Source organism: Podarcis vaucheri, assembly GCF_965113315.1.
Source record: "Podarcis vaucheri genome assembly, chromosome: 6".
NCBI classification, from domain to species: Eukaryota; Metazoa; Chordata; class Lepidosauria; order Squamata; family Lacertidae; genus Podarcis; species Podarcis vaucheri.
Genome location: NC_138764.1, coordinates 62,009,164 through 62,030,983, shown reverse-complemented (window position 1 = coordinate 62,030,983; position 21,820 = coordinate 62,009,164). Strand labels below are relative to the sequence as shown.

Here is a 21,820-nt window from a genome sequence, read left to right as displayed (position 1 = left end):
TGGGAGGAGCTTATCAGAGTTTGCAGGGCAGCAGTTGAAGAAGGAGCAAAAAGGGTTTTCTTGTGTGTGTGTGTGTGTGTGTGTTTCTTTGTGGCTGATTAGCTGTTTTCCCTGTGTAAAGGTCAGAGGGGGCAGGGTTTCTGTTGAGGCAGGGGATTAGCTGTGGGAGGAGCTTATCAGAGTTTGCAGGGCAGCAGTTGAAGAAGGAGCAAAAAGGGTTTTCTTGTGTGTGTGTGTGTGTGTTTCTTTGTGGCTGATTAGCTGTTTTCCCTGTGTAAAGGTCAGAGGGGGCGCGCAGTTAGATCCATCTTTTAGATTTAGGGGAGCTAGTCTCAAACGTTTGTTGGGGGAGATCTAGGTGTTTTTTTGTGTGGGGGAAGTTATTTGTCCTGTCTTCAAGCTTTTTATGATGGAGGACCTCTGTAGCCAACCCCAACAACACGATCTCAAGATGGAAGGGGAGGGAACAGCTGCAGTCGCCTGCGATTCCTGCGCAATGTTTGCCATCTTGCCAAAGGTTGCAGGCAGCTTTACCTGCAGCAATTGCATGTTGATTGCCCTCTTAAAAGACAAAGTCCAGCAACTGGAGGAACGTGTAGCTACGCTCCAAAGAATTAGAGAGCTGGAGCTCTTCTTGGAAGCAACAGAGCACACCGTCTCCACCAAGGAGGAGACAGGGGACTCCCCTGAGAAGGAGTCTAGTTCACCAACACAGGAGCCAGATATATGGAGAAATGTGACTCAAAGAAGTAGGAGGCCCAGGGTTCACTCTGATTGCTTAGAAATACACAATCGCTTTGAGGTCCTCTCCCCTAGCATGGAAGACGAAGAGCAGACTCCATTTGAGGATCTCTCCCTCATTACAGTCGATCAGGTATATGAAGACAAGCAGCAAAGTCAGTCCTCAGGGAATGTGCAGGCGACCTTGGAACGGACAGCTCACGGAAGAACCCCGACCAAACCCAAGAGGAGGCGTGTAGTGGTGATAGGGGATTCCCTACTGAGGGGAACAGAAGCAGTGATCTGTGGGCCTGACAAGATGTCTCGGGAAGTGTGCTGTCTCCCCGGGGCTAAGATCCAAGATGTAACTGAACGACTGCAAGGAATCATAAAACCCACTGACAAATACCCCTTCCTCTTGGTTCATGTGGGAACCAATGACACTGCAAGCAATAGCCTCCAGAAGATCAAAAGAGACTACGAGGCTCTCGGCAGGAAATTGAAGCAACTAAATGCACAAATTGTCATCTCATCTGTCCTCCCAGTTGAACGACGTGGCCCAGGGAGAGAGGGGAAAATAGTGGAAGTGAACAGCTGGCTTCGCAAATGGTGTAAACAGGAACGGTTTGGATTCTTAGATCACGGACTGCAGTTTCTTGAAGATGGACTTCTGGCAAGTGATGGGCTGCACCTCACAACGGTTGGGAGAAATGTTTTTGCCAAAAATCTCAGAAACCTCATCAGGAGGGCTTTAAACTGACTAATGTGGGGGAGGGAGACAGTGCTCCTGAAGGTAGGAGTCTATCAATTAATGAAGATGATCATCCAAATGTCATAGACCAAATGGAGCAAACAGCACGCGGACCTAGTGGTGGGAGGAAAAAATCCTTAAATAAGAGACACGGGGGAATGATTAATGGACTTCAATGTCTGTACACTAATGCGCAAAGCATGGGAAATAAACAAGATGAGCTTGAGCTCTTGGTACAGCAAACTAAATATGACATAATAGGCATCACTGAAACCTGGTGGGATAAGTCCCACGATTGGAATGTAATAATGGGGGGATACAATCTATTTCAGAGAAACAGACCAGACAAGAAAGGAGGAGGAGTGGCGTTATATGTCAGGGATGTGTATACCTGTGAAGAGATCCAAGATTTAGATCCTCAAAGCCAAAGTGAGAGCATTTGGGTCAAAATTAAGGGAGAGAAGAATAACAGAGACCTCATTGTGGGAGTTTACTATAGATCCCCAAGCCAAACGGAGGACATAGATGATGCCTTCCTGGAACAGATGGCTAAGCATGCAAAAGGAAGGGAGATAGTAGTAATGGGGGACTTCAATTACCCGGATATTTGTTGGACGTCAAACTCAGCCAAGAGCATAAGGTCAAACAGATTCCTCACTGGCCTTGCAGACAACTTCATTGTCCAGAAAGTGGGAGAAGCAACAAGAGGAACAGCCATTTTAGATCTGGTCCTAACCAATGTTGATGACCTGGTTAGTGGGGTAGAAGTGGAAGGATCATTAGGCGCGAGTGATCATGCTCTTCTGAAGTTTACTATACAGCGGAAAGGAGCAGCCAAGCATACTAGGACTCAATTTCTTGACTTTAAGAAAGCCGACTTCATAAAACTTAGGGAAGTGCTGGGTGAGATCCCATGGACAACAATACTAAAAGGAAAGGGAGTTCATGATGGCTGGGAGTTTGTTAAGAGGGAGATACTAAAAGCACAACGTCAGGCAATACCAATGAGACGGAAACATGGAAGGTGCCTAAAGAAGCCAGGGTGGCTATCTAAAGAACTTTTAACTGAATTAAGATTAAAAAAGGATGTGTACAAAAAATGGAAAAGGGGGGAAATCACCAAAGAGGAATTCAAACAAATAGCCAGCACGTGTAGACACAAAGTCAGAAAAGCTAAAGCACAGAATGAACTCAGGCTTGCTAGAGAGGTTAAAAGCAACAAAAAAGGCTTTTATGGGTATGTTCGTAGCAAAAGGAAGAACAAAGAAACAATGGGGTCACTCAGAGGAGAAGATGGTGAAATGCAAACAGGGGACACAGAAAGGGCTGAACTCCTCAATGCCTTCTTTGCCTCAGTCTTCTCCGATAAAGAAAACAATGCCCGACCTGAAGAATTTGGAGCAAATGATTCAGCAAAGGAAACACAGCCCAGAATAACTAAGGAGATAGTACAAGAATATTTGGCTAGTTTAGATGTATTCAAGTCTCCAGGGCCAGATGAACTGCATCCAAGAGTATTAAAAGAACTGGCAGATGTGATCTCAGAACCACTGGCAGTCATCTTTGAGAATTCCTGGAGAACAGGCGAAGTCCCGGCAGACTGGAGGAGGGCAAATGTTGTCCCTATTTTCAAAAAGGGGAAAAGAGAGGACCCAAATAATTACCGCCCAGTCAGTCTGACATCAATAGCAGGGAAGATTCTGGAGCAGATCATTAAGCAAACAGTCTGTGAGCACCTAGAAAGGAATGCTGTGATCACCAATAGTCAGCATGGATTTCTGAAAAATAAGTCGTGTCAGACTAACCTGATCTCGTTTTTTGACAGAATTACAAGCCTGGTAGATGAAGGGAACGCAGTGGATGTAGCCTACCTTGATTTCAGCAAGGCATTTGACAAGGTGCCCCATGATATTATTGTAAAGAAGCTGGTAAAATGCGGTCTTGACTATGCTACCACTCAGTGGATTTGTAACTGGCTGACTGACCGAACCCAAAGGGTGCTCATCAATGGTTCCCCTTCATCCTGGAGAAGAGTGACTAGTGGGGTGCCACAGGGTTCTGTCTTGGGCCCGGTCTTATTCAACATCTTTATCAACGACTTGGATGATGGACTCAAGGGCATCCTGATCAAATTTGCAGATGACACCAAACTGGGAGGGGTGGCTAACACCCCAGAGGACAGGATCACACTTCAAAACGACCTTGACAGATTAGAGAACTGGGCAAAAATAAACAAGATGAATTTTAACAGGGAGAAATGTAAAGTATTGCACTTGGGCAAAAAAAATGAGAGGCACAAATACAAGATGGGTGACACCTGGCTTGAGAGCAGTACATGTGAAAAGGATCTAGGAGTCTTGGTTGACCACAAACTTGACATGAGCCAACAGTGTGACGCGGCAGCTAAAAAAGCCAATGCAATTCTGGGCTGTATCAATAGGAGTATAGCATCTAGATCAAGGGAAGTAATAGTGCCACTGTATTCTGCTCTGGTCAGACCTCACCTGGAGTACTGTGTCCAGTTCTGGGCACCACAATTCAAGAAGGACACTGACAAACTGGAACGTGTCCAGAAGAGGGCAACCAAAATGGTCAAAGGCCTGGAAACGATGCCTTATGAGGAACGGCTAAGGGAGCTGGGCATGTTTAGCCTGGAGAAGAGGAAGTTAAGGGGTGATATGATAGCCATGTTCAAATATATAAAAGGATGTCACATAGAGGAGGGAGAAAGGTTGTTTTCTGCTGCTCCGGAGAAGCGGACACGGAGCAATGGATCCAAACTACAAGAAAGAAGATTCCACCTAAACATTAGGAAGAACTTCCTGACAGTAAGAGCTGTTCGACAGTGGAATTTGCTGCCAAGGAGTGTGGTGGAGTCTCCTACTTTGGAGGTCTTTAAGCAGAGGCTTGACAACCATATGTCAGGAGTGCTCTGATGGTGTTTCCTGCTTGGCAGGGGGTTGGACTCGATGGCCCTTGTGGTCTCTTCCAACTCTATGATTCTATGATTCTATGATTCTATGATTCTAGATCCTACAGTGCAAAGAAGAAGAAAAAGGAAAAAGCCTGTAACTTTACTTAGCGGAATTATTAAGCAGGGAAAAGGTTAAGAATCATTTCCCCAGGTTTCTGCAAATGTAGCCTCCCTGATTGCATTTTGTAAAAGAAAGAAAAGGATCAAGGAAAAACCACACAAGACTCACAGGAGGGTTGCTATTACACCAAAGCCATATAAAAGCAGAATTTGTTGTGGTTTTGAGTCTAAATGTATAATACTTTATTTGTCAATACAGAAGTCAGGCTCTGTATTCTGTAGCACAGGCTCAACGTAAGTGTCCAGATTTTCAGTAAGCTCTCAAGCAGCAGGAATTGAAAAGTAGAAAACTTGGATTACAAACTTGGATTACATAATTTAAACAGGGAAAGCAGAAGTAACATAAAACACTGCAATGACAAATGTTGGTTACAAGCAATATTAACCTTTGTCCTGAAGCAAGGGCAATAGGAGACTGTCCATTGGGTGGCCGGGGCTCTTCACATGTCCGCATCTCTACTTCAACTTTATCCAACAACTGTGAACATAGCAAGGAAACAAGACATGGAAAAGTTATCTAACAAAAGAAGTGTTCATTAGCTATCCTAAAGGTTTGGGTTTAAGATATTCAGGCTCCTTCTGAAACTGCAGGATTAATTACTAGCACAAATGAGAGGCTAGGCAAACAAGTCTGGTAAGCCCAATAGGTTTCAAGTATCAAAAACCTTCCTGGGGCAAATCTCCTTATACAATTATTTACACAGCAATGTCTTCTGTATGATCTACTTGGCTGTTCTCGGTTTTGGATTTTGTTCCTCATTTTTCTTCTCTTTCATATGCTTCCCAAGTTTATATAGTCCTTTATAAAAGTGTCTTAATATTGGTAAATTATCTTGAGACCCATTGAAATAAATTCTTGAGTAAGCCTTAGTTGGCTACCGCCCTTTAATATTATTATTATTATTATTATTATTATTATTACATATCCTGCCTACTCAAGCTTTGAAACTGTAAGTAAGTTCAGCTAGGGGGGAAACAGCCTTGAGATTGGGGGAATCTCCAGTCAAGTATTGGCAAACAAGTGGGATTAAATACCTTTTCTTCCTACTCAATTATTTACCCTTGTAAATGTTGGCAACTCCCACCATTACTTTATTCCAGAAAAGGCAAATTAGGGAACACTTGTCTGCAAGAAAACATAGTTCCGCCATAATTTATTGTATTTATTTTATTTCATAACATTTATACACCACTTGATTATTTTAAAAACCCTTAAATAGATTTACAAAATCTAAAATAGTAAAATCAAGGGCGGGGGGAAATCACAACTGTACTATAAAACACACAAAAGTTAAATACTAAAACATATTAAAACGTATGCCTAGATTCAGGGCAAATTTATGTCTACTTTACATATTGCAACATTTCTATATGACAGACATTTCTAGGTAAGGAATTGACATATTGTCCATGTACGTCAAATGCCCCTCAAAATCCCAACAGTATTCTCATCCCCTCAAAAGGACCAATAAGCTGCTAAAATAAAAATAAAAATTACAATACAAAAGACATTTTTGTGTTAGATCTGAAAAGAAAAGACCTTTACTTAGCCTACTACAACCATGCTAAAAAAATTATTTCATTCTCACAAGTCACTACTCTAAAAAACACAAAACTGCATTTGTGTATAATTTTTGAGTGTACACAGGTAAGGCAATAATCTCAGAAGTGACTTAACACAATTGAATCACAACTGAATCAAAGCTAGATGTTTGCCTTGGAAGCAACTAGTAAAATGCAAGAAGGAACATTATAATATAAAAAATGGCTAATATACAATGAAATGCATATATGGAAAATTCAGTTTATTTCACTAGTGGGTTAGGTATCAGTTCTTTCCTTCCCACATTTTAATTTTAATCATTGGAATTATACAGGACTATACCTCTCAATGAAAGTTGCAATATTGGTAATAGCCCTATGCTGCCACCAATTTGATCAACAGCAGAAGTATATATCGCCTGAAGTTCCAGCATTGAAAACACAGGCTCTCTCTTTTTCTGAAACCATCTAGAGTTACAAGTTCTCACTAACAGGTAAGCAAGGCCATTACCAGACAGATTGGGTGAGTCTTCAGCTTTGTCCACTGGATCTGTAACAAGAAAGCAGATGTAAAATAAACACGAACTGTCACAAGGGCTAAATAGATTCAGGGTGACAGTAATATGATCAGTTCCAGCAAACTGCTGCTCTGAAAAGTGACACTGTAAAAGCAGCTCTATGGAAATACAAGCTGCTTGAGGACAATACTATTTCTTGTACCCTTGCATGCAGAAGACATTTGATAAAGAACAAAGAGTGCTTTGGGTCTTTAGATTTATTGTGTCATGAGCCTTCATGCCTACTTTATCAGATGCCCAAGTACAATATACAGCCAAAGAGGAAACAAGGGCTTGGATCCAAATATCCTGCTGCACCAGCCAAAGGCATTTCCACCCATGTAGGAAAGTTAGCAGTTCCACCTCTCTGTAATCTCCCATACCCATGAAAGGAGACTCCAGGGAATTGGAAGGCCCTCCAGACTGTTCGGGTCAGCAACCTTTTTCAGCTGTGGGCTGGTCCACTGTCCCTCAGACCATGTGGTGGTTACCCCTACCCCAGAGATCATAGAATCATAGAGTTGGAAGAGACCACAAGGGCCATCGAGTCCAACCCCCTGCCAAGCAGGAAACACCATCAGAGCACTCCTGACATATGGTTGTCAAGCCTCTGCTTAAAGACCTCCAAAGAAGGAGACTCCACCACACTCCTTGGCAGCAAATTCCACTGTCAAACAGCTCTTACTGTCAGGAAGTTCTTCCTAATGTTTAGGTGGAATCTTCTTTCTTATAGTTTGGAGCATCTGAGGATTCCCATCAGTTATCCCCCTTGCATAACTGTCATGTTAACTTCATCTTTGTATGCAAATCAATGTAATTACTGTAATGAGCTCCTCATAACCCTTATTCAAAACCTGAAATGCTGTTAAATGTTAGTGAATTGCTACAAAGCCCCTTTTCCAGCTATCTTTTAAAACACTTATCCAGTACCGAGACCCTGAAGTATGAGATGGTCTTTCTAGAGACAATGAAAGGAAACCTTCACCTCGCTGGTTTCTGTAATTTCTGTTTTTTATGTAACCTTCCATTAACCTGAAAAAGATTGGGCCTGTTACATTTTTCATAACCAGGCTTGCCAATGCGCATGCAGATCAAATCCTGAGTCATGTTACACATGAGAAATCTTGCTGTTTGCATTAGTTATACAGTCTCATATTTGGGAGCATAACAAACAGTCCACTCCCTTATTGTGTTTGCTTTGCATTTTTTGCAAGGGCTGCTTCTCATGTTAATTTATCAACAAGCATATTAATAGACATTGCAGAAAAAAATTAAAATGTGTTGGCAAAAGGAGGATCAGTAATTTCAACTCTCTAGTGGTTTCTCCATACATGTACTGAGAAGGAAGAGACATTTCTGGTGTTTCAGCCGATAAAATGTTCCTAAAATGTTGCAAGTATTAACATCCCTATCAAAAAGCAGTAACATGAAAAGCAGCTCTGAGTATTAAACAAAGAAGGTAAAAGAGCCGATGGGGTCATTACTCTGGGAACAGTTCAAATCAAAGCTGCACTTTTTATTAACAATCTCCTAAACCATTTTGCATGGGGTTTGTGCCACTATGGGTAATCCTAATGGAGCTTAAACGATTACTCGCTTACATCAACTGAAAAATCAATTTCCTGCTTCAAAAAGAGCTTGGGGCAACATTTTCAAGAGGAGAACATTGCGCTCTGTGTGTAAATGTTCAATTGCAACTACTAAATACAATCCTTGCAATTATGCATTTAAACAGAACAAATTCAGATGAAACAGAACAATCAATTTAAAACTGAATTTAACCAGTCTGCTTGTAATTTCTGCAGCGTTTCTGGTTCAGAACTTGATCCTCTTGTGCCAGTTATTGGAGCAGATTTCATAGCACTTGTATGGGAAGATTAGCGATTTGGGTACAAAGCCAGAGCAGCTTGGGGTGAGGATTGCACTTGTTTAGTACGGAAGTAGGAAGAATGGCATGTAGTCAGGACAAGAAATACTTTCAGCACTGCAAAAGCTTTTGCTGATAATTTAACTCACCCTGATGGAAGCCTTGTTACAAAAGACCCGAGTAATGGCAAGCCAGGTGGGCAATTCCAATACATTCTGCAGGACTTCTTCATCTAGTTCAAGGTTAGTCAGCTGCCCTTGTCCTTTGAGTGTGCTCAGGTTGATCTTATCAGGAGAGAGGTTCTTTGTAAACCTGTTGCCAAGGGGAAAAAGAGAAAGAGCTAAAGCTTGCATGGATCAGTGGACAGAGCAACCTTTCATCTCAGATTCAGCTCATTCACCATAATTCTTGTTGTAAAGTAAGAATTATGTCATGAAATGATCTACTTCTTGCAGTGTCCTCCTTTGCAAGATTATATAGTGAGAAATATGAAAATTTTAAAATCCGTTTTACATTTAAAATGCTGCAAAAAATAATACAGACAGCCACATTTATCTGGATAAAATTCTGCTGGAGCAAATTAAGTTCTCTTGTTGCTAGTAACTATAATTATTAGCTGTTAATTCCTCCTCCTAGAAAACACATATATCTTTCAGTACACTTGCCTGCCGAGTAGGTCTCGGATATTAGAGTCAATATGATGACTGAGGATAGTTCTAATGCTGGATAAAAACTGTAAACGCTTTCAGGGTAAAATGACAGGTAGAAGAATGGAGTGGAATGGAAAATAGAATAGACTTTGGTATGAATACCTTAAGCAGTGGGAAAGCAAAGATGGCAGTGAAACTATGAAGTGCATTTCTTTTAAATTTATACTTGGGGCTTCTCTTTTGATATTCAGCCCTTTTAATCCCTGGCTGCAATTCTCTGCCCATTTATGAGTTAATATACTTAGGCTCAGCTGTGAACCTGTTTTCCTCTATGCTGGAAAATCTTGTCCTGTCCTTCCAAGCAACTTACACCAGCCATCTCCTTGTTATCCACTGCAAAAGAGAATTGCTGTCCTTTTTCAAACCTAGTTGTTAATTGTGAGTTCCCTGTTCAGAAATATTACACTGCATAATTAATGTTTGTTCAGATATTTCCCCTATATCGTCACCATAATGTGAAGTTACCACAAGCTTTCTGTAAGCAACCATTTAGCATGAGGCAGGACTTAAGCAGCAAAAAGAAAGGAGTTTATCACAATCTGAGGTTAATAGCAAGCTTGCTGTGGGATTGTGCAGGGTTGCCTGATACCCTCTCCCTTGTGGATCACTCATACCAAAACTATCTCTTAGAATTGCCCAATCCCAGAAAACTCCCAGCTCTTGTTGATACTGGGAACATTATGAGGAGGGGTGAAAACACCAAGTTCAGATACATAATGACAGAAATTTACCAGTGTATGTTTTCACTTTCTTCCTCTGGCCTGATATAGATGTAACATTCCTAATTTGCTTAGCATGACAGGGATATCATGAATGTTCTGCAAGCTCACATTCTCCCACCCTCGACAGTGTAACACTACAGCTGCATCACAAATGAACAGTAGCAAGGATTGCTGCCGTGACCAGATCTAGAACCAGGGCTTGAAATGGTTATTCAACTCTGAGTACAAGGGCAATCCTGATTAGCCACAATCCTGGTTAGTACTGATGCACAGGAAAAATTATACCCAGGTTAAAGCAAACCTTGGGAGGGAGTACGAAGGAATGCACAAATTAACTTTATCTTGCTCTTAGTCTCTTAACGATGCCCCCCCCCGGAAGTTTCTTTATACAGCGTCAAACCATCTGTCATAGAATCATAGAGTTGGAATAGACCACAAGGGCCATCGAGTCCAACCCCCTGCCAAGCAGGAAACACCATCAGAGCACTCCTGACATATGGTTGTCAAGCCTCTGCTTAAAGACCTCCAAAGAAGGAGACTCCACCACACTCCTTGGCAGCAAATTCCACTGTCGAACAGCTCAACTAGCTGTTCTAGCTCAAGAATGTCTACACTAGGGATGAGCAGACCTCTGACTTGTGGGATGTACTTTTTTTAAAAACAGCAAAAACTCTGAGATCTACCAACTGGAGCCAGGTGCAAAATGGTGGCTCAGTTGGGCAAATATATGTAGGTACAGTATTGCTTTAGCAAAGCTAGGCCAAGGGCCCCCACACCATCAGCCTAATTTAGAAAGTGAAAACATTTTAGTTGTTGCTATTTTCAGACAATTGGAAATCAGAAGCACTTGCTGATCTACTGAAAATCACCTAGAAATCTACCAGTGGACCCTGATCTACCTTCTGCCTACCTCTGGACTGGACTATTTGGCAGTAACTCTCCAATGTTTCAGACAGAAGTCTTTTCCAGTCATATCAGGAGATACCAGGAATTGAACCTGGGAACTTTTGCATGCAAAACATGTGCTTTACCACTGAGCAGTCCTTCTCCCCAACACAAGGAAGAGGATACTAATGGATTAATACCATGCACATGAGTTGTGTCTTTTTGCTAAAACTGGAAATTCAAGGAAGAGAAATTAGCATACACTCCTGAGATGGTCAAGCTTTTACTGATTCAGAGTGCCTGATTTAATTAGTTATATTCAATGAGGTAGCAGTGGCTGGGATTGTTTTCTCCCTGATGTATATACAATGAAGATGTGAATAGGGCCATGAGAGAACAATTTAAGCCTTTATTTCTCTCTAGACACACAAATCCCTAGGCTGTATCTAATCTGCAACTAGTAGAGTACTATATCACTCTGCAAAAAAATAGTTCTATTTAAAGCACATAACATTAACATGATTCAACATCACTCTGGGTTGGTGCAATAAGGCTGTAACCAGGTCTCTCAGTGTGGTCACAGGCCACAGGGACTGTCAAGGGAAAAACAGATCAAGTTATCCTGCCCATTCCTCTCTCCAAAGGACCTAGCTCCATAGAAAAATGTTCTCAACAAGAAACAATCTGAACTGAAACTATGTGATAATGTATCTTCATCCTTTCTGGATCCCAGTTCATGGAGATTATCCGCCTGATAATTTGCTAATTACTGAAAACCCAAAAGCATTTCGCACACATTCCTCTTTACTAATTCTAATTCTTCACAGCAGCCCAGCAGGTGGAGAAGAAAAGACCCAATTGTTGGCAAGAGTAAGATTAGATTCCAGTGTTAATCACGCCCTGTGGTTCTCTCATTTCCCTTTGCCTGAAAAAGCACTACTTCATTATGCCTTTCACAAAGACAGACTTCAGCAAAACTCTGCCAGAAACTCAGCAGGGAAAAGAAGAGTGAACAAGGGCTATTCTGGTCACAAGTAGAATCAGTTCCAGGTTTGGCTGTGACTCTGCAAGAAACAGATGCTGAACAGACAGCTGAGAACCTGGTGAACCCAATTTATGGCTAATTCATACATTTCACTGGCCTCTCTATGTGCATTTAGTAGCATAGACAATGATCTAATCATATAAGCAGTATAATTAGGCAGATACTCTTTAGTACTACAGCAGGAACTTCCATGAAAGGGGTGGCTGAATATGTATTCCTTGTCCACAAAAGTGGCTGCCACAGTACTGCAATAATAATAATAATAATAATAATAATAATAATAATAATAATAATAATAATAATTTATTATTTATACCCCGTCCATCTGGCTAGGCCTCCCCAGCCACTCTGGGCGGCTTCCATAGAAACCAAAAATACAGTAAAATATCACACATTAAAAACTTCCCTGAACAGGGCTGCCTTAAGATGTCTTCTGAATGTCAGGTAGTTGTTTATTGCTTTGACATCTGCTGGAAGGGCGTTCCACAGGGCGGGCGCCACTACCAAGAAGGCCCTCTGCCTGGTTCCCTGTAGCTTTGCTTCTCGCAATGAGGGAACCGCCAGAAGGCCCTCAGCACTGGACCTCAGCGTCCGGGCAGAATGATGGGGGTGGAGACGCTCCTTCAGGTATACTGGACCGAGGCCGTTTAGGGCTTTAAAGGTCAGCACCAACACTTTGAATTGTGCTCGGAAACGTACTGGGAGCCAATGTAGGTCTTTCAAGACCGGTGTTATATGGTCTCGGCGGCCGCCCCCAGTCACCAGTCTAGCTGCCGCATTCTGGATTAGTTGTAGTTTCCGAGTCACCTTCAAAGGTAGCCCCACGTAGAGTGCATTGCAGTAGTCCAAGTGGGAGATAACCAGAGCATGCACCACTCTGGCGAGACAGTCCGCAGGCAGATAGGGTCTCAGCCTACGTACCAGATGGAGCTGGTAAACAGCTGCCCTGGACACAGATTTGACCTGTGCCTCCATGGACAGCTGTGAGTCCAAAATGACTCCCAGGCTGTGCACCTGGTCCTTCAGGGGCACAGTTACCCCATTCAGGACCAGGGAATCCTCCACACCTGCCCGCCTGTCCCCCAAAAACAGTACTTCTGTCTTGTCAGGATTCAACCTCAATCTGCAAGAGTTGCCATCTCCACACATTACACTCCTCATAGGAATCAGCTACTTTCCTGATCTCCTTAATGTGTAACTAATATACAAGTTGGCTTCTAGGTGGTTGGGATTATTTTTTTGTTAGGCATGCTGATTCAAAGTGCCTGATGCTTGCATGCTACACATAGACACTGTGAAGCCTCCATCTATCTCTGCTAATGCAAATCCCAGGCTAGAGACTAACAGGAGCACTGCAGGAAGCACAGTCCACAACAGTAGCTGCTCAAATTCCTTGTACTAGTTAATACCTCTTTCTTGCAATACCTTTTCTTGCACTTTCAGGCAGGTGCGACCAGATGTAGGAAAAGGTATCACCTGGACAATCCTCCGCCTTCTGATTCTCTTCTGAGCTTTTATTCACTGCATGAAATTATTGTTGGATATTCTCTGTGTGTGAGAGAGAATCATTTGTTCCAGAAACAGAAAAGAAGTCTCAAGAAGCAGCAGAAGGCTGAGATTGTTTTGTCTATGCAAGAACATTTTCTGTGGGAACTGTTCTTTGGACATGCACAGTGTGACAGGAAGTATTGATACCAATGGTTCTGTATAACTTGTTCGTCTCTTGCTTGTGTCTTGTGGTGAGAGAAACAGAGAGTCTTGGACTCTTGCTGGACTCTAAGCATGCCTTGACCATGGCAGTGGTGAATGGCTGTATATATTTGCTACCAATAGGCTTTTATGCCTGTCAAGTAAAGTTCTACACTTGACTGAATCTTTATGGCATCCATGAGTGTTTATTGACTACTGTGTGTACCTCCAACCCTGAAGATGCTTCCAAGGAAGGAGCTGCGTTGAGATGTGAGTATGGATGAGTATGGATACTGGCACACAAGCACAGCAAAAGTGATGCTGGACCCAATCCTTCTAAATCATCCATCAGAGGTTGATGGATTGAAGCAACAATAATATCAGTGAACAGTGAAACCATGTTATATTCCCAGAGCCATGACTTTCATGCCATTCTGCAGTGCAACAGTAACAATGAACTCTGCAACACACCTAAAAATATCTTGTGTTCACAAAAAGAGATAGACATATTTGCATTAATGTGTGGCTGCTCCTGCGGCAAACAAGAGATCACCCTGCCTCAAACAGCCAAGGGCAGCCAGGCTAAGTAACATTTTCTAATGTTATCACAGTATATACAAAATGAGAAGTGAGAAAAGTAACTTGTTCCAGCTCACATCATCTGTTTCTGCGGGCAACAGACAGAAATGCTAATTTAACAATTGAGAGGAAGGAGGGTAACTTGGCTGTCTGTTAGTTTCTCAGGCTCACAAAGTAGACAGGAAGCAAATAGTTCCCTGTAGCCTGTCCAAAATAGATTTTCTTTTTAGATTTGAAGTGTGGAACTGCAGGAAGATTACCAATAGGAAACTAGAACAGGAGACACTAGAGAATATGGAGTATATCGCATACCCTCATTAATTAAACCCAGTTTGCATGTAACATTTAGCCATGCCATGGCTTAGCATGAACACATGGGTTCCCAGAGAGAAGACTGTAACCACTGCACTTATTTCCTAGTCTGACTGCAGCTGCACTACCTGGTGCTAAACCATGGTTTGGGTTTATCATGTCAACCAAACACAGGCTCATGATTTGTCTGGAGGCGACAAACCACAGCCTGAGTTCTTAGCCCTGGACAGTATAGCAGCAGAAGCAGGAGTACCAGAGGAAGAGTTTAGCCACCACAATCTCCTATCTGGGATCACATTAAGCCATAGTTTGGCTTAGCATTATGTGTACACTGAGCCTTAGAATGCTGAGGCAGAAAAGAAGTTTCTCTTTTCCATATATCAATAAAGGTAGGCAACTTTCATAATTGCATTGTGGTTACCACGTGGATATACAGCTGATGAGCACTTCACATGAGGGTTCTGTTCCCGACCCCTGCACATGTTGGCAGAGTGCATATAAGCATGCTCTGCCCTGTTATGGCCCCATTCCATTCTGCTCCACCCCCGTTCCACCCTTTTTGTGTCTATATTATGTTATTGGGTCACATCCTGGTTCAGTGATGTGCATCTTTGGGGCGTGCATTAATTGGTCGTTGCCTGTATGTACATGACCAAAGGAGCAATACACTAGTAGATTCTAACTTGGCTAACTCATTTTAGCTAATCATGGCTCAGTTGCACTAGCAATACTTTATAAGACGGGGCAGAGGTGGGATATCAATCAGACCAGACTTGGACTTGTTATTGCTTCATCCACACAATTACCGTATTTTTCGCACCATAGGGCGCACCTAGTTTTGGGAGGCGGAAAACAAGAAAAAATTATTCTGAACCCCAGAAGCCAGAACAGCAAGAGGGATCTGGCTTCTGGGATACCGTGTGGCTGTTCTGGCTTCTGGGGTAACCCCGCCAAGCCTCTTCAGGGCAGCGGGATGAAGGCTCCCCCTGCCCAAAGAGGCTGCGCAGGGCTAAAGCAGAAGCCAGGACAGACGCGTCGCTGAAGGGGCACTGCGCCTTCTCTCTCTCTGTGCAGCGCCCCTCCTTCACAGGAAAGGTGCTGCGCAGAGAGGGAGAGGGCGCAGCGCCCCTTCAGCGAAGCTGGAGAAGGAACAGAAGGAGACCCTTCTGTTCCTCCTCGGGCTTCGCTGGACAGGCGCGTCGCTGCGAAGCCCGAGGAGGGAGAGGGCGCAGCGCCCCTTCAGCGAAGCTGGAGAAGGAACAGAAGGAGACCCTTCTGTTCCTCCTCCGGCTTCGCATGACAGGCGCGTCGCTCAAGGGGTGCTGCGCCTTCTCTCTCTCTCTCTCTCTCTCTGCGCAGCGCCTCTGCTTCACAGGAGAGGCGCTGCGCAGAGAGGGAGAAGGCGCAGCGCCCTTCAGCGAAGCTGGAGAAGGAACAGAAGGAGACCCTTCTGTTCCTCCTCGGGCTTCGCTTGATAGGCGCGTTGCTCAAGGGGCACTGCGCCTTCTCTCTCTCTCTGCGCAGCGCCTCTCCTTCACAGGAGAGGCGCTGCACAGAGAGGGAAAAGGCGCAGCACTCTTCAGCGAAGCTGAACAGAAGGAGACCCTTCTGTTCCTCCTCCAGCTTTCAGGACAGACGCATCGCCGCGAAGCCAAGGAGCCTGCATTCGCTCCATAGGACGCACACACATTTCCCCTTCATTTTTGGAGGGGAAAAAGTGCGTCCTATAGAGCGAAAAATACGGTAGGTCTGAAGGTGATTAGAATTTCCTGTAACAGTCACTCAACCCCTTAACAAAACTACAAATTCCAGAGTTAACTGAAGCATGTGCGTGGAACCTCTGGGCCTCCAGAAATCTTTGAATTCAATTTTCATTAGCCTAGAGATAGCATGGTCAAGAGATACCACTGATATCATGGCCAATGGTCAAGGAAGGAGGCAGTTGCAGTCCAACATCATTCATTTGGAGGGCCTCACCTTGTAAGGACAATGTGTCCTGAAAAGCAGGTGATAAATAAATAAATGAGAAAAATTGAGGACCAAATGTTTTATAAAAGCAGTAAATAATCTATTGGTTAGCAACTCTACCAGAATTTCCACAAAAAGGCATTGCTATCAAGCCTTTCTACAACTGAATCAAATACATTTGCAGCTGAGTCCTTCATTGAGTTTTAAAGTTCTGAGGATTGTTTTAGGTTTGTAAATCCTAAACCTTCAAAACTTCTCTAGTGATATATAAAACAATCCAAACCCTTGATTTGTCATACTAGAAAGGGGCTGGATGAGGCAGAAGTGTTTCTTTCCCCCAGCTTAGTATGAACAGTGTAGTGTTGCCATATTTCAAAAATTATGAGAAAATCTAGACATATGGCCCGGTGGAGCTGTAGACTCAGCAGTGGCAGTGTTGCTCCAATGGGTCTTGGTTTGAGTGGCACTCTAAGGCTTCTACTCGATCCACCTTGACTCAATTAAATTCAGCTGGACGGCTTAACTCTTACAAATGACTAAGCAAGACTGCTAATTCTAATGGACTAGCTTTTCTTGACCTATGAGAGTGATACAGGACTTCTTCACTGTAACATCCGATTATGGAAGATGGTTACCCTATTAATGAAACTTCAGGTAAAGAACTGCCCTTATTTACAGGCATCGCAATCTGAAATTGCTACTTGTCATCAGCAACAACCTATTCAAGCCAGAAACAGAACCTGGCAAACAGCCCAGTGTGTTCTCTATACATTCATCTTTTTTGACAATTCTATTAGTGGACCTCATTGTAACATCAGCCACACTATTTAGAAGTAACTTGAGTGGTGGCTTCCGTATATATGTGGGATCTGCTATTGGAATTGAAGCCATTTACACAGTGGACTTTTGAAATGCCAAACCTATTTCTGTGTTTTCTTAAAAATCCTTACTGATGTAAGGAGTCTACATTTTTAGGTACACTTTAAAATTGAATCTAAGTTCATGTCTGAACACCCTGAATTTCAAATTCAATATCCATTCCCAAAAAAAATTCCTAGTTAGCCAAACATTTATGATAACATTCTAGCGTTCTATAATCTCCTTTAGGTCAGCTATCGAAAAATTGAGGGTAAAGAAGAGTTGTTTGCTACACACAGCCTACGTAGATATTAATTGCAGTGGCTTCCCCATGCTCCTACTGTTGGTACTATTGTGATTCAGCAGTGGCAGCATAACTGTTTTTATGAAATGGCACTGGGGGAGAGGTAGAAGCCTCTTTTGAGAAAATTTCTCTTTGCTCCGTCTTCCTCGATCTTTTAGTGTGACAGCACCTACACTTTGGAACTTCCTGCCTATTTGGCGCCTGCTAAAACATTTTTGTTTAGACAGGTCTACAGGGATATTTAGAAGTTGATGTGAGTTTCAATCTGCTTCGTTTATTGTTATTTTAACTATTCAAAGGTCTTAAATTACTGCTTTAAGAGCAGTATTAAGTTCTTAGTGATAATTTTATTTGATTTTTTTGTACATCACTTAGAGGTTTGTTTGCTGTTGTTTTTACAATCAAGTGCTGTAAATTTTTTATGAAATAAAGTAAATAATAAAATATTCCTTGAGTAGCCAGTCATTTATGTAAATGACTGCTTTGCATTGCTTTTATGTTGTTGTATAGCACTCTGATGTTTTGCAAGAGGGAGGTGTCTAAACACTTCTATAAATACACACATACATACATATATAGAAAGTTTTTAAAAATCTGGACACTTTATAATATTTCCTGGTTACCTTACTTAATAGACATACCGTAAATCATTTTGGTTTTTTGGTTGCCAGATATTGGATATTTGCTTTATTTTGTGACCTGCAGTACTTCCAAAGCAGTGTTTATTGTGGAGTCAGTGCTCCTCAGGCATACCTGTTTCCTTCAGCACCCACATGATACTTTTGGCATCAAAAAGCCAACCCATATTTCCCCCAATCTTGTATGCATTTACAGGGACAAATTCAATAATTTTAAAAAATACACAAAACTGTTGCCAAAACAACACATTTGCAAATTAAACTCCCATTTGGAAACGTCCCATATGCCATTTATCTAAGATCAACCTAACTAGATTTTCATAGTATGTAAAAAAAGATACATTTTCCACTTGTACTCAGCTAAGTCAGTCTCAAGGGGTTGCTGTAAAGATAAATAAAGGAACCTCATGACAGCTATGTTGACCTCCTTAAAAGGAGGACAGTACCCAAATGAGATGAATACTGAGACGCTGAAAAGTCTTCATTTTTATGAATTAAATGCAGACCATGGTGGGAATTTTAATATGTGTGTGGCAGGTAGAGCTATAATTCTTTGAATTTACTTTTTGGAAGTGTTTATATATCCAATGAAGCAGATTTACTACCAGACATATTTAGCTATTTAATAAGAGCCTTGGAATATACACCACAAAATTATGAATGACACTTAGGCAAATCCATATTCTTAAAAGCCAAGAGTTCCTTTGCTTTAGCTCAAAATCAATCAGGGGTTGAAGAAAAGATCAATGATTTCTGAACACTGACAAACATTTAAGGAGTATTGCAGAGTAGCTTCAGATTCAGTAATAAGATGATCTTGGGAAGGCATCAGAGTAGAGAACTAAAAATAGCTCTGTTTGGAAAAGAAGTAGAACCAAGCGAGTACCAAACATATATTCTACAAAAACAAAAAAAAGTAGCAGCTTGGATGACACTCTACTACACACACACACAGAGAGAGAGAGAATAAAAAGGCAAAGTTTAAGGAGGGAAACCACATGTTAAGAATTCGGGCTGCTAGTGTACTTGTGCAGCAAACAGTTCAATTAGGAAACAGCACTGAAGAACAGAGAAGTATTGCCAACTACCATCAGGATGCTCTTATTAATACAGTAAGCCTAAAACTTGATCACACCTAAAGCCAAAATTGCATGTAGTCAAAACACATTGGGTTCAATGGCAGGTGGGATTGCCAAAGTCCTTTTCCCAGAACCCTGACCCCTCTTCTTCCTTCCTTCCTTCCTTCCTTCCTTTCTTGGCCACACATGCAAAGCTGAATACACACAAGTTTAAAAACGCATAAGTTGTGGGCTTACTGTACTAGATTGTGAGAGTTCATGGTATCTCACTTCAGAAAGACATACAGTAGTTAAATCTATCTTGGTCTATTTTCTTGCATGCAGAAGCTCTTGACCAACCGCAATGATTTTGGTCTGTTCCTTTCCTCCACGTTCAAACTAATGCCCCCTCCCATTAGCTGATCTAATAAAACGTAAGAAAACAAATGAATAAAGCATACAAACCAAGCAAAAAGTGTGAGTAAGTACGTAAAATAATGAGTATACACAGATTATTCCCTGACAGGATCACCAAGAGTTCTGACCTTACCAAGCAGAACTGATAGCCACAACCTAAACCATTTGCATCTCTACACTTGTGACTATATATTTTTTGCCTATGTTAATTATACAAGCATTAAGTCTTAGCAATACCAAGATATTCGAGCCTTATCCCCATTTTATTTCTAAAGAAACAGGAGAGTGATCCCATGGAAGATAGAGGTTTGTTTTCTCCTGCTCTGGAGGACTCAAACCAATGGCTTGAAGTTACAAGAGAGGAGATTCCAACTTAAACATCAAGAAGAACTTTCTAACAATAAGAGCTATTCAACAGTGAAACAGACTCCCTTGGGAGGTAGTGGACTCTCCTTCCTCAAAGGTTTTAAAGCAGAGGTTGGATGGCCATCTGTCATGGATGCTTTGGTTGAGATTCCTGCATTGCAGGGGGTTGGACTAGATGACTTCCAACTCTATGATTCTATATGCCTTACGAGTATGTTTCCTGTCATAGCTTTAGCTGGGGAGGCTAAAGCAAGGTTTCACCTTTGCCTCTATGGTTTAATCTTCAGGCTCAAGACAAAGTGCACTTGATTTTAAGCATTACATGGTTAAATTCAAGCACCCGGAGTGTACTGCTAGCTGGTTTACTTTCAAACACACAGCACTTTTAGGGGATGCATCTTTATGCTAAAAGTTCCATTCCACTAAAAGATCATCCATTTTTAACAGTTTGAAGTTTTGTGGTTTCACACTTCCTTTCAGCTGCAACAGATATTTTAGGCAACCACAGTCTCTAGTTTAACGAAGTCTTGCAAATTATCCAGTTACATGAAGGAGGTTGTGATCTAAACCAAGGGTGGGGAAACTTTTTTTACTTTCAAGAGACACATTCCCTGGGGAGGAATATCTCAGGGAGTGCATGCCAGGAATATACAAAGTTTTTTTTTAAAAAAAATTAAATCTATTTATTAAATTTGTATACCACCCTTCATCTGAAAGCAGTATACAGTGGTACCTCGGGTTAAGTACTTAATTCGTTCCAGAGGTCCGTACTTAACCTGAAACTGTTCTTAACCTGAAGCACCACTTTAGCTAACGGGGCCTCCTGCTGCTGCCGCGCCACCGGAGCACAATTTCTGTTCTCATCCTGAAACAAAGTTCTTAACCTGTAGCACTATTTCTGGGTTAGCAGAGTCTGTCACCTGAAGCATACGTAACCTGAAGCGTATGTAACCCGAGGTACCACTGTACAAGGTTAAAGAACAAAGTGAATCTTTTGTTCTGGCACCTCCCGCCTGCCCCTTGCCAACTGCATGAAATTAGGCCAAGGTCCCCACTTGGTATAAAACAGTCATGAATGCAAAGCTGCTCTTCTTAGGAACAAAGGAAGCTTCCTAATACCGTTGGTTCATCTAGCACAGTACACTGACAGGCAGCAGTGCTAGGGCTTCAAAAGGCATCTTTCCCAGTCCAAATTGTAGATGTGGGGCAGAGGTTTTCAACCTTTTTGGGTCCACAGCTCCCTTGACCAACTACATTCTTTCTGCAGCACCCGTGGGCTCAGGAGCCCAGTTATATCACCCCTTGCCTGCAGAGCTGGCAGCCCCTCACCCCTTTTCAAACACCCTCCCTTGTGGAGAGTTCCCTCAGCCTCCTTTCTTCTCCCCTCTCCTTAGGAATCCTCTGAGCAGCTGCTGCCCCGGGTCTCTGAGCTGCCCCCCCCCCGCCCCAAAGAGAGGTGCCTCCTCACACTGCCCCAAATGGGCCTGGGAAGCACCCATTGGCCAGCCCCAAAGGCACCATTCACCTAGGGAGTTTGTAGCCAGGACTGCTGCAACAAACAGCTGTGCAAGCCTTTGAGAGGCAGAGACCTGAGAGGGCATCAGAGGAGGGAGCGAAGGAAAGAGGGACAGAGGCCAGTGTTGCCTGCGGCATCCCTGACCATTACTCGAGGCATCCCAGGGTACCACGGACACTGATTGAAAACCACAGGTGTAGGAAAACCACTGATTGCAGGGAC

The 21,820-nt window shown here is 42.5% G+C and overlaps 1 protein-coding gene across 1 annotated transcript in view; it reads right to left on the bottom strand.

Moving 5' to 3' along the window:
• Positions 1-21,820, bottom strand: part of BLTP3A (bridge-like lipid transfer protein family member 3A) — a 54,872-nt gene that overhangs the window by 25,891 nt on the left and 7,161 nt on the right. Inside the window, exons 2-4 of the mRNA XM_082226820.1 lie at positions 8,681-8,843; positions 6,619-6,657; positions 4,952-5,043 (exon numbers count right to left, since the gene is read on the bottom strand). Coding sequence (XP_082082946.1) covers positions 4,952-5,043; positions 6,619-6,657; positions 8,681-8,843 — 294 coding nt within the window. The remainder of the gene's footprint in view (positions 1-4,951; positions 5,044-6,618; positions 6,658-8,680; positions 8,844-21,820) is intronic.